The sequence below is a fragment of the Hydra viridissima genome, unplaced genomic scaffold (genome assembly GCF_058129835.1).
Source record: "Hydra viridissima isolate aposymbiotic clone 2 unplaced genomic scaffold, HvirCarnegie_v1 scaffold_20, whole genome shotgun sequence".
In the NCBI taxonomy this organism is placed as follows: Eukaryota; Metazoa; Cnidaria; class Hydrozoa; order Anthoathecata; family Hydridae; genus Hydra; species Hydra viridissima.
Window position 1 is genome coordinate 230,291 of NW_028324319.1, and position 18,347 is coordinate 248,637.

At 30.9% G+C, this 18,347-nt stretch overlaps 1 protein-coding gene across 3 annotated transcripts; it reads right to left on the reverse strand.

Moving 5' to 3' along the window:
• Positions 1-3,027: 3,027 nt before the first annotated feature.
• Positions 3,028-9,845, reverse strand: LOC149876413 (uncharacterized). 3 transcript variants are annotated; one of them, XM_090075377.1, is made up of 8 exons: positions 9,709-9,845; positions 6,847-6,948; positions 6,264-6,708; positions 5,699-5,894; positions 5,016-5,435; positions 4,787-4,909; positions 4,422-4,695; positions 3,028-3,557 (listed from the first exon to the last, which is right to left on the reverse strand). In XM_090075377.1, the coding sequence occupies exons 2-8, from the start codon at positions 6,876-6,878 to the stop codon at positions 3,182-3,184; spliced, it is 1,866 nt and encodes a 621-aa protein (XP_089931503.1). In that variant the 5' UTR covers positions 6,879-6,948; positions 9,709-9,845; the 3' UTR covers positions 3,028-3,181. The 3 variants fall into 3 exon arrangements, with proteins under 3 accessions (XP_089931503.1, XP_089931502.1, XP_089931504.1); XM_090075376.1 differs by lacking the exon at positions 9,709-9,845 and adding an exon at positions 9,129-9,232; XM_090075378.1 differs by lacking the exon at positions 9,709-9,845 and adding an exon at positions 7,116-7,227.
• Positions 9,846-18,347: the final 8,502 nt, after the last annotated feature.

The window sequence follows — 18,347 nt, forward strand, 5'->3', positions numbered from 1 at the left end:
TGGAGCAGCATATTCAATTGGAGAAAACGTATTATTGTTCGACAGTTTAAAATACAATTTTCTTAAAGTAAGTTTAAAGATATTTTTGAGAATAGCGGTTTATCTAGTATTTGGCGGGAAACCATTACTTTGAGGTGTCAGTTAAGATATTCCTTTATGTTTGTTGTGTTGAAAAATTATATGACGTAATGTTGTAATTAGCGTAAAAAAATTGCATCATTGCGTCGCGCCAGAAGAAGCATTGCGCGTGCGTCATATTCATTGTATAATTCATAGTACGATACTCATTGTACACAATAAATTTGGAAAACCTATATAAATTGTAAAAGCTGAGAAAGAGAGAGAGAAATACATAACTGTAATGAAAACATTGCCGTCTTGATTTTACGCATAATATGAATTATGACAAATAAATCAACTTAAAGACATTCATTAAGATTTATTGTTTTTAAGAAATTTAAAATACGTTGTATAAATTGTGTTTGTACCTCACATTTTCTTTTATTGAGTTAAATAAAAGTTGGTTTGTTAGTAGAACAACTCCGTCACAAGCAGCTGATATTTTATACCAAAAACACGATAAGTTATTAGATTTTAATAATTTAGAAAAAAAAAAAAAATTGAGAGTTGAACAAGATATATATTCAACCACACAATACAGAAATAATAAAAAACATTAATTCCGTAACAATTGCAATCATATTGTAGTCACTGTAAAAACTGCGTTTTTATGAGTGTAGAACGAAATAAATTAGGTATTATTACCTCAAAAAATCATTGCAGGTATTATATTAAGAAAATCCGAAAATGCTTCTGCACATGACACGCCTTTCAAAAACATGGCACCATTTTTTTTTTATAAATTGATTTCACATGCGTTTTATAATTTATAATCCCCTTTAATTAGAAATTGAAAAAATCCATATCTGAACTGCTTTTCATTGAAATTTAAAACAAGTACTAAACAATAACGGGGGACTAATTAGATAAGTTTTATTACAAAACTCCAAGTGCATATGTCGCAAACCTTTCTCCAAAAACTTGAAAAACTCTGAAAATCGACCTTGAAAAAGATGCCTTGGAGATGTAAATTGTAACTTACAGCAATTTGTTATTAAAAACCACTTCACAACCAACTAAGCATGGAATTCTCGAAACTATTTTTGTTTCGATACGTTACGAAACGAGACTCGTAACGGAACTCTTCTCGAAATGTGTTTGAGTTACGAGAGTAAAGTATTTAAACTTTCGGGAAATTTATTTCGATCGGGTCCCGGTTGTTACGAGAATCATTACGAGAATGGTTTCGAGTTTCCCGAAACTCATTTTTCCCAAATTTTCATTGTCTCATTACGAGAATTATTTGTGTTTCGGGATATTTCGGGATATTTCGAGTTATTTCGAGTTCCAGAAATGATTTGCAAAAAATTTGATTAACCAGTAAATCAGTTGAAGTACACATTTTTAGGACATTTGACGAGCGCTACAGTTGATTTTTGTTTTCTTTTTTTAAAAAACACAATTAAAGGTTGAAAATATCAATTTAAAGTCTTTTATTATATTACTTATCAAGACTAAGGTTAGGACTATTGTAATTGTAATTGTAAAAATTAAATACAATTACACATTACAAAACAATAATTTTGTATTGTAATATTACAGAAACAATAACAAAATTTTACTTTGGTATTGTATTGTTGTGATGAAAAACAATTACAATAAGTATTGTATTGTTTTTCTTCTAACAATGCAATAAAATTCGAGAACTATTGTATTGTTTTAATGAAATAAAATTAGAATAAAAATTGTATTGTTTTGATGAAAACAATTACAATAACTATTGTAGTGTATTAAATTACATTAAAGTAGAAAAGCTAACGTATTTTAACGTATTTATATTCATCTCTTAACGTATTTATATTCATCAGTTTTTTGTTAATTTTTTAAAAAGTAAATGTACTATGTATAATTTAAATAATGTAATTTTTAAAAATTTTATTACACTGTTTCAATGGTCGAGCGGTCTGAGGTATGTGTCCCGTTATTAGAAAGTCGTGAGTTCGATCCCGAACAATCTATGACGTTTCGCGATTTGACTATTTCTTTAACTTCATCGCTTCTTCAAACTACGTCACATTGCAAAAGCAAACCATCCTCAAAGCAAATTATGACCATTGAAACATTTTTTATTATTATTTTTTTTATTTTCTCGATATGTATCGAAATTCAGCTGTCGCGCTCGTCAAATGTCCTAAAAATGCGTACTTCAACTGATTAACTGGTTAATCAAATTTTTTGCAAATCATTTCTGGAACTCGAAATAACTCGAAATAACCCGAAATATCCCGAAACACAAATAATTCTCGTTATGAGACAATGAAAATTTGGGAAAAATAAGTTTCGGGAAACTCGAAACCATTCTCGTAATGATTCTCGTAACAACCGGGAATTTCCCGTAACGTAACGAAATGTTACGAGAAATTAGTTGATTTTTCGAAATCGCTCTCGTAACTGATCGAAACCTCTCGTATCGTAACGTAACAATTTTCTCGATTGATTTTTCCCGAAACGTTTCGAGAATCCCTAGCTTACAACCAACACATAACAAGATTTAAAAAAAGTATTTTTTGGGTAAAAGTAGCAATATATTTTTCGCAAATTAAAAACCTAGTCGACTAAATTTAGTTACGCTAAAAAGTTAGTCGACTAATTTTGGTTACGATTTTTTTAGTTAAGTTAGTTACAATTTTTAGTTTTGGTCACAACACTATAAATTAGTCCACAAATCGCTGCCGCTCTATGTACTTCCTACCAAGATCAGAAGCAGGTACAAGGTTGTGAAACAGTTGTAAAAGGGTCTTTTAATGCTAAAACAGAAGCTTATACGTTTAGCTTTTTCAAATTTGAAAACGCAACGATAGAAAATCTCTTTCCAGAGTCGTCGATCATACCTGTAGACACAAACTGAAAAGTATTTGCGGTTTCATGAAATGTTTTATATATCGTTTAAACTTTTCAGAAAGAAACTTTTAAATTAGAAATATTTATTTCAAATAAAAAAACTGATTACAAACAATTTACCAGAAAGTTTAAGTTTCCAGAAAGTCGAAAAACTTTTTAAACGTCAACTTTATTTTCTTTTAGCTAAAGATATCTTAATGAATAAAAAATCTGTCTGCTTTTAATAAACGTCTAAACTGACTCGGTCGTAACCGCACGGACCACAAAAACATGAAGAAGTAGTGTTGGAGCACTTACAAATTCTGCATATGCACAATGGCTCTTGTAAATCTTCGTTATTTACAAAATACTGAGCTTCGACTTCTTCGATATATCCATTTTCTCCACAGTAATAACAATTCAGCGTTACGTAGCGGACATATTCAAGATATCCGTCGGCAACAAAACCGATGGGCTTTTTTATAACCAAATCTACAATCTCTTCCTTTAAGTTATAATCTTGGTCTGTAAAATCATGGAATAGGTTTATTTGCGGTATCCAGTAGTTCGGGCAGTTTCTCTCGCTCAATCTTCGCTGAAGCTCTCGGAGCATTTCACTAAATATTGGCAGTAAGTTATTACAGATAAAATTAGAGTACAAAAGTCTTAAACGAAACTTTTTTTTTGGTATGATTTTTTTTCTTTGCGCGATTTGACAGAAATAGTTGTAGATGAATAAATCAGATGAAACTGTTATGCTAAAATATGCTCAAATAAATTATGACATTTATTAAATTATGCGCAAATAAATTATGATATTTAATAAAATATGCTCAAACATGCTCAAATGTTATGCTCAAATTGCCGATTTTGATGTGGAAAACCAACAAATAAATAGGATTTCTTTAAGAAGATGGTCTGTCGATGTCGCATTATGTTGCAGTTATCAATTACAATGGTTTTCCAACCAATTATAAAACTCATAATTAAGGTCAAATTAATTTTTTTTAACTTTTAGCGCCATGATACTTGAGCTTAACCTACAAACTGACCTTTATACAAATCCTTTCCAAGCTTTTACGTGTGTAAGTTTTTCATTATTTGTAAATACTTTTTGAAGTAAAATAGAATGTAGTTATTTATTTATTTAGTTGGAATTTAGAAAACTCCTTTTTATAAATTTTATCTGAAAGTTTCAGTCAAATTGAACTAAAAGAAAAAAATAAAGTAACATACAAAAAAAAAAAAAAAAACTAACAGAAAAATCGTCCCCAAACCTTTGCACTCTACCGTATGAATCCATTACATTTTAATCATAATTATATTGATCAATTAATTGATTGATAAAACAATTAAAACAGCTGAAAAAAATGCTAAAAAATTTGCTCAAAATTAAAATAAAAAATTATCCTAGAATTGCTTAGTTCTGACTTCGGCAACTTGACCACGACAATTTAACAAACGAGTAAAATTTAAAATACCTGAAAAATTCTTCTACCACAATTTTTTGATTTGAATTCTCCCAAAATGAGATGGGTTTTTTCTCAACAAGAGAAAGTAAAATGCATTTTAGGGCGTAACTCGGTATTTCTTTTCCCTTGCGATTGAAATGGCGCTTGTTGGTTGCTTTCAAAGCGAGAAAAGCAGAGCGAGCGCTCGAAGGAATGTTATCTGACAAAATAACTTCCGCCTGAGAAAACGAATACCGCCACTCTAATGAACTGCTTTGACTATAAGAAGTGTATTCTGGTTGTTCTGAAAGATAAAGTTACATATTTTGTTAAATGACTGTTGGCTCTTTAACTGGTGAGTTGTAAAGAAGAACACACGCGCTTGACGCTTTTACCTAAATTCAGTTTTACAAGTGCATTCGTCGATGCTTTCGGTGTCACGTGACATCCTAGTTTTCGAATGGTGTTTACTGTTTCAGTGCTCGGCCAATGCTTTCTGTTTTCGGGGTCAAAAAACCCTGTTTACGAAAAGGTTTTTGTTAATGAGAATGGCGACAAATATTGCAAAGAGAAACTGGAACAACAAACACCAATAGACAATATCCCAAATTTTAAAAAGCACACCTTTAGCTGCCTCGGGCCAGAAATTGCAATGAAGGGCGAGAGTAAAGTCTGCATCAAACAGTCTCTGCCATACATCACCTGACCAAATTCTACCTTGTTTTGAGATTTTAACCTCAATATTGAAAGCGGGACCTTTGTAAACTCCAGTAATACATACGTCCTCAAATCTTGACGTAAATTGTTTAGAAACAAAATGTCGAACTTCTGAAGACTCAGTTATTAATTGTTTTAAATCCCCAGTAAAGAGTTTTGAAGAAAGGAAACTGACTCCTTCCTTATCAGAGTGTCTTCGAAGGCAGAACAGATCCCACTGTTTTAAATATATGTCTTCAAGTTTCAACCAAACGTATCCATTTGGATTTTTGTTTTCAACAACAGTAAACAATGGCGCAATCTTCTGAGCTTCGTCCTCATTTCTACCTAAAAAGTGAAAAACTTAGAAAGTGTGCTAAAGTGTGAAAGTTGATTCTTTAGTTGACCATTGAAAAATTGTTCAATTTTCTTTGGTTTGAAGCATCTTTATACATCTTTAACATTTAAATATTTTAAAAGTATTTAAACCAAACAGTTTTGCTCAAACTTGTAAACGAGTAGGTTGCAGTTGTTTTTGTTAAATGACTAGCATTACACAAGTCTAAGTTTGAAAAAAAAAAAACTCCGTTTAAAGACACAAAAAAACGCACCCACAGTTACACCCTCAGGAACAAGCATGATATCGAAGTCAGTCGCTAAAATTGATGTTGATGGCAGAATTTTTCCGAATCCTTCTCTCAAGCTCCCGGATAAAAGATAAGAAAAAAAGTATCCCGGCTTCTTACTACACAATGTTTCCATGATGGCCACTAAGAAAGGATGCTTGATAACGATTTCGGTGATTTCCTTTAAAATTTATAGATTAATTTCACTGATCTCTATAATAACTGGATAGCGCATCTCTAATATCAAAATTGACGCCAAAATCGCCATATTGGAAAGCCCCAGAACGCTGAAATCTGATATGTGTATTTAAAGCGATAAGCCGAAAAACAGAACTTAAGGCTTACGGGAATTAAATTTTTGGGGCTTTCCAATATGGCAATTTTGGCGTCAAAAAATTAGAATTTTAGCTCGGAGTTGCGCTCTCCAGTTATTATAGAGATCAGTGATTAATTTGTAGCTACAAAATACGCTTTGTCGTTACCGTAAAAACAAGCCATCATCATTAACAATGTAAAAAATAGTTTTACTATCAAATAACTAAAAAATTACTTTGCTCGATAAAATGGGCTGCTCCTCATACCGTCCTATTGCATCAGCTAAACGAAGTTTTGACGTGAAATCGATCCGACAACAGCAGTATAAATACATAGCATTTAACCATCTCATAAATTTTCGTCTGCCGTTAAAACTGCATGTTACGTAGAAAATTAGCCAAATTATAATCAGAAGCGGTACACCAAAACCTGATGCACTAGCAATCGGGTCAACAAAGTAGTAATCACGGTTAACAAAATAAAACAAGCATCCAGCGCCAATCAAAGTAAAAGGTATGGAAATTAAAGCAATACATATGATCTTTGATGATACCATCTTTTTTTTCATTGGTTTAGGATAATAAATTTTGTTATTTTGCATATCTCTTGGGGAGCAACCAAAACCCTTTGAAGGTTGTTGAACGACAGGTGGTTTCTCTAAGACGTCTAACTCAACTCCGCTTAAATATTTAGAAAGGCGTCAAAACATTAAACAAAAAAAATACAAAAAAAAAAAAAAAAAAAAAATAAACGAAATTAACAAAATAAAAGTGAAAAATAAAGCACGAATGGTTGTAATAAAGTTTTTTTTTTTGTACCTTTGGTCTTCAGTTAGAGGATTAAGGTCCATTTCTGTTTGTTAATATTGCAAAAGAGAAAGTGCAAAACTAATGAATATTCAGACACTAAACTCGCTGCACCTACAAAAACGAAAAAAGTTGTTGTAGTTAACATGAAAGCTTTGTTTTGAATTAAAGCTTTCGTTAGACAAAGTGAACATGATGTTATAACTTGGCAGCCCAAATTTTTGCTTATTTGCGGATTTAAATATCAATCGATACAAACCTTTACATACAGTAGTTTTTACCGTGCACAATGTTGTGTCCGCTTGTATTGAAATTATGGTTCTTGAAAGATCAAGCTGCTGCCTACGCTGTAAGGGGTTTTAAAAATATTTTCTATTTTAAAATATTTTGAAAAAATAATTTCTCTCGATGCTTCTTTTCTAGGCTAATTGAAAGAACAGGTAGCTTAAATAAAGCAAGAAATATTCTCAAATGTTGTAAAAAAGTCAGTTATACTAAAGTATAGTAAGTAATGCAAATGGTTTCAATATTAGTAAAATGACAAATGTAAGTAAATGAGTCCAACAAATTGGCAATTTAATTGGATATATCGAAAATATTTATAAGTCCTTTTTTGCTTTTTACATTTCATTATTACAAGTTGATTACTACACGTTTACCATATTGTTATAATTTTTACCAAAATGTTTTTGTGTAAAAATTTACATCAAAAACCCAGTTTTTGATTCCAGATCGCATTGTAGTCATCTTTCAAGCAATAAAAGTTTTTAAAAATCTTTATAACAATATAGATGTAACTAAATTTTGAACTCCAAACGGTAGACTAATGATGAATACTAATATCAGTGAAGAAAAGTGACTAAACTGAAAATTGACTTATGACATAAAATACGCGAAGAAGAATCTGAACCATGATTTACTTGCCATAGTTAGATTAAAAAATTAATCAGAAGAATTGCGTTTGAAATCTCAAGTTCCAGTTTTTTTTAATGTATTTCATTTTTGTTCTCAAAACCTGTTTTAAAATGTCATTTAATCGATTGTTTTTTATCTCCATATTTATTTTATCTCCAAAAAAACTAATAGTGTTCTTTCCATTTCACATTTCACACCAATGAAATCCAAACAGATGTGCTGTCTGTAATAATTATTTATAAATGGCTCATGGTGTACTTGTTTGGCTTTTCGATCCTTTTTTTTTTATTAAACTATAATCGATGAAGTCCATATTAACTTAATTTAAGATTGCAATTTTAAATTAAATTTATAACTATTGAAAATAGCTAATTGAATCATGCTTATTTTTGAAAGACCCTATTTGTAAATGAAGAACTTATTTTAATTCATTTTTTGATTTAGACCCTATTTAACTACATACCTTTGCAATTTGACTATATGGAGCTTGTTCCTATCGGTTAAAGCATTATTCGTTTAAGTCCTTCTTAATTTTAAACCGGACCTGCAAAGTAGGATTAAAATTTACTGTGAGCTCTACTTCATCTCCTTAAATACAAACTACAAAGCCTTTCAAACGACAGATTAGTCATTTGACAATGCTTTGGTTACTTCGGCCCAAGTACACCTTTTTGTGAATACAACTCTTTTTAAAACTAGACTAACCATTCTAACATTCCAAAAATTGTGACGTCATAGATTCAACATTAAACTCCCTAACGGTGAACTAAAAATTGGTAAAGAAAAGTAAAAAGTTTCTCGCACATGCTCAAAGACTGATATTACTCTAAAAATTGAGCTATCGTTCTATGATATTAAACATTTAAATAATTGTATCGATCTTATCAGACTATAACAACAGCGCAGTTACCATCATCGTCATTCTTATTATTTATTCACTACGTCACCACTTTTGTGGATTGCCTGGTTTTGATCGAGTTTATGTTCGTCGGTACGACCTTGAGTCCACCCGATGCGGTTTCTTGATCCAAGGCTAATTAAAACCTAGAGACCACTGTTTTTAATTTTTTTTTAAAGAAATGCTTGATCCAATCCTTTTTGACAATGCGATCCCTGATAATTACCGATGGGCGGTTACCAAATGCCTCAATTTTCGATGGGTACATGAGCTACGCAACAATGCCTTTAACACTCCGTTTTTTTTTTCCAAAAAAAAAACAAAACAGCAATCTCTATAATTTGCAATCAATAAAGTTCCTTAGGGCTAACTGTAAAGGTAGCCATCTTTTTTAAAATTAAAAAAAGGACAAATAAATTGAGAGAAATTGTAAATGAAAGAAATATTTGAATGTAATGTTTTATATTGCAATCATGCTTACACTTTTTATTCTTTACAGCTGATGTTTCTAAATTTATTTTTAAGTGAAGTTTTTTTGCTTATCTCTCTAAATATCAAACAGTGCAAACAGTGAAGTTGAAATAATTGTTTTATATTAAAATACTTGTTTTTATTTGATTGATCAATGACAGTTTGTTTTTTTTTCTCAGTATTTTGCTACATAATGATTTACTTAGCTCTAATAAAACAAACATTCAGCAATTGAGGTCAAAGGTTATCTATTTTAAAGCCTGTAGTAATTTGTCATAAAAAGAAATGTAAATAGATCATATTATACTCAAATGTATACTATATGTGTGTGTGTGTGTGTGTGTGTGTGTGTGTGTGTGTGTGTGTGTGTGTGTCAATGAAACTGGTTATTAATATAATTTATCTTATTGTTTTATTTTTGCCCGAAATTATTTTTGGTACGTCAAACTTAACAAAACACCCCACCTTACTCTAAAAAAGAAGGGCTGTGTCCCTCAAAGGAAGACAATTGGTCACCTCACATAAGTTATTATACATAGTTTTAAAAAAACATGCTCAGTTAACAACAGTGTAAAAAAAAAAAAAATTACTTTTTATTAAACCAGCAAATTGTTAAACTTGATACAACTTTCAAAAGCAGTTAAAGAACGGAATTCAACTCCTAGAGAACAAAATACTTCAGCAGCTTCGACCACACGTTTATTTTTCTGAGCTTTAAGAAGTTCGGTTTTAAATGATAATAGTTGTGCATGAAAAAACGCCCAATGTAAATAATTTTTACTCGTTTTTTTTACAAATAATTAATCTGGGAGTTCGTGTATGTTCGTGTATGTTCGTGTAATGAGTGTCCCGTTACACCACTAAAAATTAAATTTGATAAAATTTAAATGACAAAACAAAAAAAAAGAAAATGGAAAACGATTTTTTTTTTTCACATTCATATAACAAAAGCTGAATACTTAACATCTAATAATAAAATACAACCTGCAATTACATTTTTGCTTAAATGAAATTAAACAATAAAGTTAGAATGAAATAATAATAAAAGTTAAAATGAAATTATAATAAAAGTTAGAATGAACTTCATATATAGTAAGTTAGGAACAGTCTGGGTTGTCTGCGTTGAATGGGTGCAGACTGCAAGCTTCAAAGGCTTTTTTTTTTATTTTTGAAACAGCCATGCTGTTGGTATAGAAAAATAAAAAAAAGACCTGTGAAATTTTCTTTTTAAACGCGTCCAAAACCTTCGTTCAACTTTTCTTCATGGGGCCAAATAATCTCACGTTGAGTGGCAGCATGAAATGAGTGGTATTAGGTGGAATGAAGATTAAAATTATTTGGAAACCTGCGAGCTTTTTCACTAAATGAAGTGGTATCATGTTTGTTAGTCTAAACAATGACTGGTCTTTGAATATTATTATCTGTTAGCCACTGGTTAAAAGCGTCGCATGAATATTTATAGACTACTTCATGGTTTATATAACGTTTGGCGAATTTACTAACAGCTACTAAATTTGGAGGCATTATATACTCACATGGGGATTCTCTGGTATAAAATATACACACATGGAGATTATATAAAATATACACAGATGGGGATTCTCTGGTTAACATGTATAATAAGAGGGGGAGGAAGAGATTCGTCAGTACCAACATTTGCTGTAATAAAAGTGCCAAGAAAGTTCTAAAGAAAAACTAGTAGCTTAAGCTATCATGCTATCATGCTAAGATCTCATGCTATTCTACCATGCTCTAAGATATGTAAAGTTAAAAGCAATTTAAAGTGCTTTAATAAAATTAATAAAAGCATTAAAGAAATAATAGAAAGATTAGCAATAAATTTAACATAAATTCACATAACTAAAACTATAATTCTTTCTTTGTCCATGTCCGTGGTGTAAGGAACATTTTTTATCCTCTTTCAGCCCAAACTTTTCACCTTAGTATGAAAATTGAAATCCGGACTCATCGATGTTAAAATTACGCTTGAGGTTCATATAGGATATCTAGAAGTCTTTCTCCGCCAAGTAGCTTCTAATGTCCACCAACCACTGTTTAATTACTTGTTGCAACACATTACGTTGGTTGAGACTGTTGATAAGGTCTATCCTTGTTTATTACCCCCATCAAACGTTCATCTGACACTAGGCTGGATACAAGTGATATAATGGCATCTTTGGTGACAGGATGAGCTCTCCTTTGTGCTCTGATTTTATAGTTAACCAGCAGTTGCTCCTCAAATTCGGTAAAAAATATGTAATAATAGTATTATTTTGACCATAGAGGTTTTTCCACTTTCCATCTTTAATTTGATTGGTTGAATAAAATATTTAAAATTTAAATAATAGAAGCAAGTTCAGATTTAGCAGCCACCTGCTTTTTACCTGGTTTTAATGTAAAATTGGTTCTAAAACCTATTAAGAAAGTCTAAAAATAATTAAATAAATTGTTTATAAAAAAAATTTAAAAAAAAGTCCTAAACGACGACGACTTCTATTTAACGATTTAATTTAAAAATACATTTTTAATTATATGCTATAAATCTTTCTTTGATTAATCTTAAAACAAAAAAAAGGTGATGTATGATTATTTATAAAAAATTAAAATGGCCACTATTAACGGTGGTGGCTACTAGCAAGTGGATGTGGTGAAGCCAGTCAAACACTTAACTGCATATCATGCGGCTGTTTTTAAATAAAATTGAGCCGTATGCGTATTGACCAATGTTTCAGAGTTTAAATTTTATGATAATGACAAACAATTTAGTTTTTTTAAAAAAAGTTTTGATGGCAATTGCTAGCAAGTGGGATATACTGCTTCCACTGTTCGCCATCAACACTCCACGCCCACCCCTTCAGATTCATCCTTAATAACGCCCTGAAAAAGAAGAAAATAAATTAGATTATAAACAACGTGTCTTTTGAATGATTATCCAAAAGCTTTTCTAATATTTTGTCATTAGGCCAACTCATCATCTGCAAGAAATTAACCTGTTAATAAAATTTTGATGATTTATTCCTTAAGGACTTTCAAAAATTACAAAAGAACTACAATAGTGATGAAAGTTGTAATTCGATCAAGGAGTACGCACATAAGTATTAAATCATAATATTACTAAAAAAATCTTTGGGTCTTATGACCTCCCACTTACTTCTAAAAACATTCCTCTAGGTGAAATGTCCTTCCATTTCCTTTGATGAAATTATTTTTTCTGAGTAAACTATAAAAAACTGGAATAGTTTTGCCAATAAACTTTTGAATAACCCTCCATGAAACGTTTATGCGATTTATTACGAATGAGAAGAAAAGTTACGCGAAAATTAAAATCATGAAAACTTTATCACAATTAATAAAATAAAATAACTTAGCAAATATTGTACATATCATAAATAAAAGTTACGCTTTAAATCAATTACATTCAATACTACGGACAACGACTGATATACAAAATTCTGCGTGCTGACTATAAAGGTACAAGATTAAATCAAATTTCATTTTTATGAAAACTACTTTTAATTTTTTATATAAAATATCATTTTTAATAAAATTATATATATTTTTTTAATATACCATATTTATATATAAATTAACGAATAAAACAAGCTTCTATTGTGCTTAGTAAGTTTGTGATTTGTGTAACAAAAGAGTGATCATAATGTATTTACATATATATATATATATATATATATATATATATATATATATATATATATATATATATATATAAATATTTACATATATGTAAGTATTTATATATACTATGTATAAATATGTTGTTTTATACATAAATTGTTTGTTTAAACATCATACATAAATTGTAAAGTTAAAGCTTAATAGAGGTTGTTTAAAAATAACATTTGACATGTTTAAACTGCACTTCATTCGACGCCAGAAGGGGTGGCCACCCCAAGTAGAGCTTTATAGAGAGGTATTTGTTTTGTTTATGTTTGTTTAACATTATAGTGAGTGTAATTGCTAGAGGTAGTTTGGGAAAACATTATTTCTTTTTTTGGTTTTAGTTTTCATTAACTTTTTAAAATTTCTTGTTGTTTTTGCATTACTATGAGTTTTCATATTATTTCAATAGAGTTTCAAATTAATTTCTGTTCTCGTTTTAACCCATAACCGTACTTTTCATTAATTACAAAATATATTTTTCGCTATTATTCGAAACCATCTGGTGCTACATTTAAAAGATAAAAAAAAAAAGAAGAAGAAATCGACAAGAAGCTTCAAAAGACATTCAAGTGATAGCTTGTGTTTGATAAAAACAAAGTGGAAAACGAAAATGTAAATGTTTATCCGAATCAATAAAATGGTGCTAATGATACAAACTTTTGGTATCGCTTTTTAGGATTAATATTTTATAGAGGAGCCTTTCTAGGCTCGTGGCATTTTTATCGCATTCTAGACTCAATATCTAGCAGAAGAACCTGTCAGTGACATTTCAAAAAAATCAAGAATCTTTTTTTTCAGTTTTAAAAAATTACCCTGTGGCATGGCTGATAATTACTGATAAAAAAGAAACTGTTTCGTGAAACATGGACTAGAACAATACAACACCGGTGCTTTTCAGTTTTTAGGCCCAATATCTGATAGCCGATGTTCCAGCACAGTTAGACATCAAAAGAATTTTTGAAATAGTGAAAAAGTTCAATACTTGTGGATGTTATATAACATTTCAAAAGGTTCCACTTACTGTTTCTCTTGCATCTTATCATCAACCAGCAAATTAAGACAGTTTTTGGATCTCAGTAACGACTTTTCTGATTGGAAAAAAATTAACCATAGAGAGCCAGAGCATGAAAACAGCTCAGAACACAGAAAATGCTATTCATTTTGGAATCAAAACAGAAAAAAATGGAAAAGGTGAAAAACAGTAAACATAAACTTTCAAATAAGAACTGATGAAGAAGGATTTTAGAAATTATTGTTGACATATTGTTTTGTGCAAAAACAACTTCGCTCTTAGGGGTAGTTTGTGGTAGTGGCTTGTTGGACAGTAAGAAAAGTAACATTTTTCATGGAGCTATAGAGTTGATCATTGGAATACACAAATTGCTGAACATATTGCAACAGCTGAAGCCAAAAAAATGACAACCACGTAATTTTCTCCTCAACTTCAAGAAGAACTAAATATAGCAATTGAAGAAAAAACGTGAAATGAACTCCTTTAAAGATATCTAACTACTTTTCGTTTGTAATTCACTGGACTTCAGATGTTTCTCATAGAGAAAAAATCAGAGATAGTCAGATATCCAATCAGAGATGGTATGTATCAATCAGAAATACTTATCAGATTTTGCTATTCTTTTTGAGGTCAAAGTCTTTTGGTAAAAGTCTTCTTATTATCTTTGTAACTTTTCTATTTTATTTAATTCCACTTCATATCTTCAACAGGACAAACACCATACTATACACAGTACGATCATCCACACCTCTCTTCATAGCTACTCATTCTAAAACTCAGATTGGTCACTTTGGCCATCACCTCCTACCTTACAATTCGTATGTTATCACGTTCCTCCTGTGCTAAACCTATAAAAATAATTATCTCCATCCTCCAAAAGATACTCAAATCCTCTTAAGAAAATATGCCTTGATAAAAAAAATGTACTAAAAGTTGACAAAGTGTGAAAGTATCATTTTGATAACTTATAAAAGCCATTAGCAGGTAAAACTTCCACGGTTACCATGGATCACAATAATGCCAACCTAGACGACCCAAGAACGCCACTCTTATGGGGTGATAGCGTACACATCAAGTTACCCTGTGATGCAAATTTTGAAATCATTTTATTTTGTCCGCGGAAAATAATTTGATTTGAATGTTCAAATTGAGTGAAACTTTGACTTCATAGTGCTCCAATAAAAACAGCTGTAGAATGAGAACCACTCTATATCATTTGATAAAATTTGGTGCAAGTGTTGCCTATAGCCACACCAAACTTTGGATAAAACTTCACTTGATTTGCTATTTAAAGCGTGGTTTGACTTGGCTTATGCATAGAGTGAAAATCTCGGCATTTCCTAAGGTATAAACTACTGCCAAAATGCATAAAAATGCTAAAAATTTATTGAAAAGCTTTTTTAAGGATACCTACATAGAAAATAAAAATATTTGTTTCTCTTAAAACAGAAAAACTGAGAGAAAACCACATATTTGTTATATTGACTAAGATAATTGACTTAAAAAATTTAGATAACTAAGATAACTGACCGCTAAAAAGTTTGGAGGGACAGTCTGAGGAAAATCAATCTTTACAGATTTGGGTTGTTTTGAAACAAAATTTGTAAAACTTTTATAAAAAAAGTTGCAGAGGCACAAAAAGAGAAAATTTCTTCCAAAAGTTTTTAAAAGTGTAAAAATTTTTGAAGAGAGAAATGTTATGAACGGGCAAAATAGTCCTTTGAAGAGCAGTAAAAATTGTTTCTAGGACTGTCTAATCAAATAAGATCTCTTCTAAATTGTCATTAAGTGTGATAAAATTTAAGTTGTTATAATTATGTCAAATTTGTATTTTAATTGTTAACGAATGTCATTAATTGTTATTAGGTGTGATTATTAATTGTCATAATAATAATAATTATTATTATTATTATGTGATTATAATAATGATATAATGATTAATAATTGTCATAATAATGCCTAAGTGTCATTAATAATTGTTAACAAGTTTCACTAATTTAAATAATTATAAGTATGTTAATAATTGTAAGTATGATAAGTGGATTGTTATCCAATATAAATTTAGGTTACGTTTTGTAAAAAGCAGTGTTTGATTTAGTAAAGTTAGATTTTGTGAATAAAACAGTGCCAAATCATTCATAATGAAAATCGAAAGTTTGTGGGCTTTCTCTGTCTAAAAATATGTTTAAGACAGCTTAAAGTTTTCCAAGCAGATTGAATATGCCAACTGTACAAGACCAAGATCAATATCAGTGATTCTCGGGTACCACAAGGACTCTGCGAATTGGGCAGAACTACTTTGCTCAGGGAACAAGAGGGGAAAGAAGTTGCACTCCTCCCTTTTGTTTGAATACAAGTCAATACAAGTGAGGCTTGAAACAAAAGCCAGGATGTGTCATTGCCTAATCTGCCAAATTGGTCGTTCAAAGCTGCGAGAAAAACATCCTCTTGAAGAGCAAACCATCAATGATAAAGAACCAAGTGTGGGCTGCAGCACATGCCTCAGACTTTTAGGAAAAATTTGCCACACCAATGCTCTCAAATAAAATGCTGAGAAAACCTTCAATCATTGGCAGCAATTTATGCCAAAGCAGCCGAAAAAATTGTATCTCGAGTTATTTCTAATAAAGAATTATCCCCGGGAGGAACTATTCGAGTTGCTAAAACATCCGGCGGACCTCCAATTACAATAATCCCTGGTAAATATTTATGCTTAAATAATTTTTATATGCATATATTGAAAGAAAGTCTTGGCTATTAGGAAATGAGGCTTGATAAATTTCAGAAATATATTTTTGACAAGTTTCTAATCTCTTTAAAAACTAATTATTTAAAAGTTTTATCAAACTTTCTAAGCAATGTTTATTATAAACATAAAATATGCATGTTTTGGTTTCAGGTCAAATTAGTGCTCTGTCAATATCAAGCGCTCCAAAATTGACCACTCCAGCTCTTGAAAATGTATAATTAAATATGGACCTGTTAAACAACGGATTAAAAGAACTGGTCAAAACTATAAACCAACCATCAAGCAGTAAGTTGGTAGAGCCAAATTTTTACGTGAATTTCCTAAGAGTAGGTCAACACTTAAGTGATTTCTTCACCTGCAGTGACTTAAAAATCACTGACGGAAAAAGAGACTTTTGGTGCATTTTGGGTTGTTGTTCACTGCAATGATTTATTAAGTCTTGAATCATGTTATTCAATCTCGCAAAATTTCTGGTGGCTATTTTGCTAAGCTGGGAATTGATGTTGGCAAAGGTTTTCTCAAGTTTTGTCTAAGCATTGATGATACTGAGTAAAGGGATAAAACCAGTTCACCGCCACAAAAATAGCCTCTCACTCAAAGGACTGGTAAAGACACTGGAGTTAAGAGACAAATTCTTGTTGCGGTATCAGAAACTGCCAGAAACTCACCACAATATCGAGTAAATCTGCTCACTTATTAATGCAAATGGGCTTAAATTAATTTTGGCTTGTGATATGAAAGCTGCAAATATAATTTGTGGTCTTCAAACCCATTCTAGTATGCACCCTTGCACATGGTGTGAACACTGGGCTCAATCAAATCTAGCCTCGAGTCTTTTCAGCAATGTGGCGGGAATGTTGCTAATGCAATGCTGTTCGGCAATGTCATTAAAAAGCCAATCATAAGCGGGCCTGACAATGTTCTGATTTTGGAAATCATTTCACCGATGGAATTGTATCTCCTCTTAGGAGTTGTCAACCATCTTTTCAAGATCTTCAAAACTGCTTGGAGCTGCTTTAAAGTGGCCAGCTGCCCTCCACATTTAACTTAGCCCATATCATTGGGGCTAGTTCGAAGGAAAGGAATGCAGAAAGTTTCTTAAAAATGCGAATGTGCTGCAAAAACTTGCTGATACAAAATTGGTTTCCAATATTTTCTCATTGTTGTGGAAAATATTGTAAACCAAGTTTGCATCAGCAAGTTGTTACAACAGGAGCCCTATAGTGAACAAACTGTCGAAACTGCTCTTCAAGATTTTTATCAATATTGATCACGGTATAAGCGAAACAATAATCATCCAGAGTACAAAGAAAGATTGTTTTGCTGCATAACTGATCTAAACAGTAACCATCTTTAAAGAACTGCTAGCATAATTTGAGTTATTAGAGCTCAGGAGCAGAAAATCAAAGCTTACAGTTTATAATAAACATTTTTACCAACTTAATCCTTAAATCCTGTTAATTTAAAAATTATGAGTTTTCATATTAAAAATAGTATTGTAGAGTGTTTTTACTAAAAGAGTATATTGAGCTATTTATTAATAAATTTTTTGTGGAGAAAATCAAAAATCAAAAAACACTTCTCAAAAAAAAAAATGGATTTTGACATTTATTTTATCACTTAATTTTGAAAGTAAATCTTTTTAAGAAGGTTTCAAGAGTCAAAAAGGTATGTTAACAGAGACGTATTTCTTTTTTTATTTTACTAACTGGTAATCTTTCGACCAGGTTTTATCCTTTTTTTTAAGGTTTATTTGCACTTTGACAGTAGTTAATACCTTAGGAAATGCC

Excerpts from the sequence above, each read along its gene's own strand:
- LOC149876413 (XM_090075377.1), bottom strand. The coding sequence starts at position 6,878 with ATGGACCTTAATCCTCTAACTGAAGACCAAAG. Across the intron at positions 6,709-6,846 it reads CCTCTAACTGAAGACCAAAG|CGGAGTTGAGTTAGACGTCT; the intron begins GTACAAAAAAAA and ends TAAATATTTAAG. Across the intron at positions 4,696-4,786 it reads ACTTGTAAAACTGAATTTAG|AACAACCAGAATACACTTCT; the intron begins GTAAAAGCGTCA and ends TTTATCTTTCAG.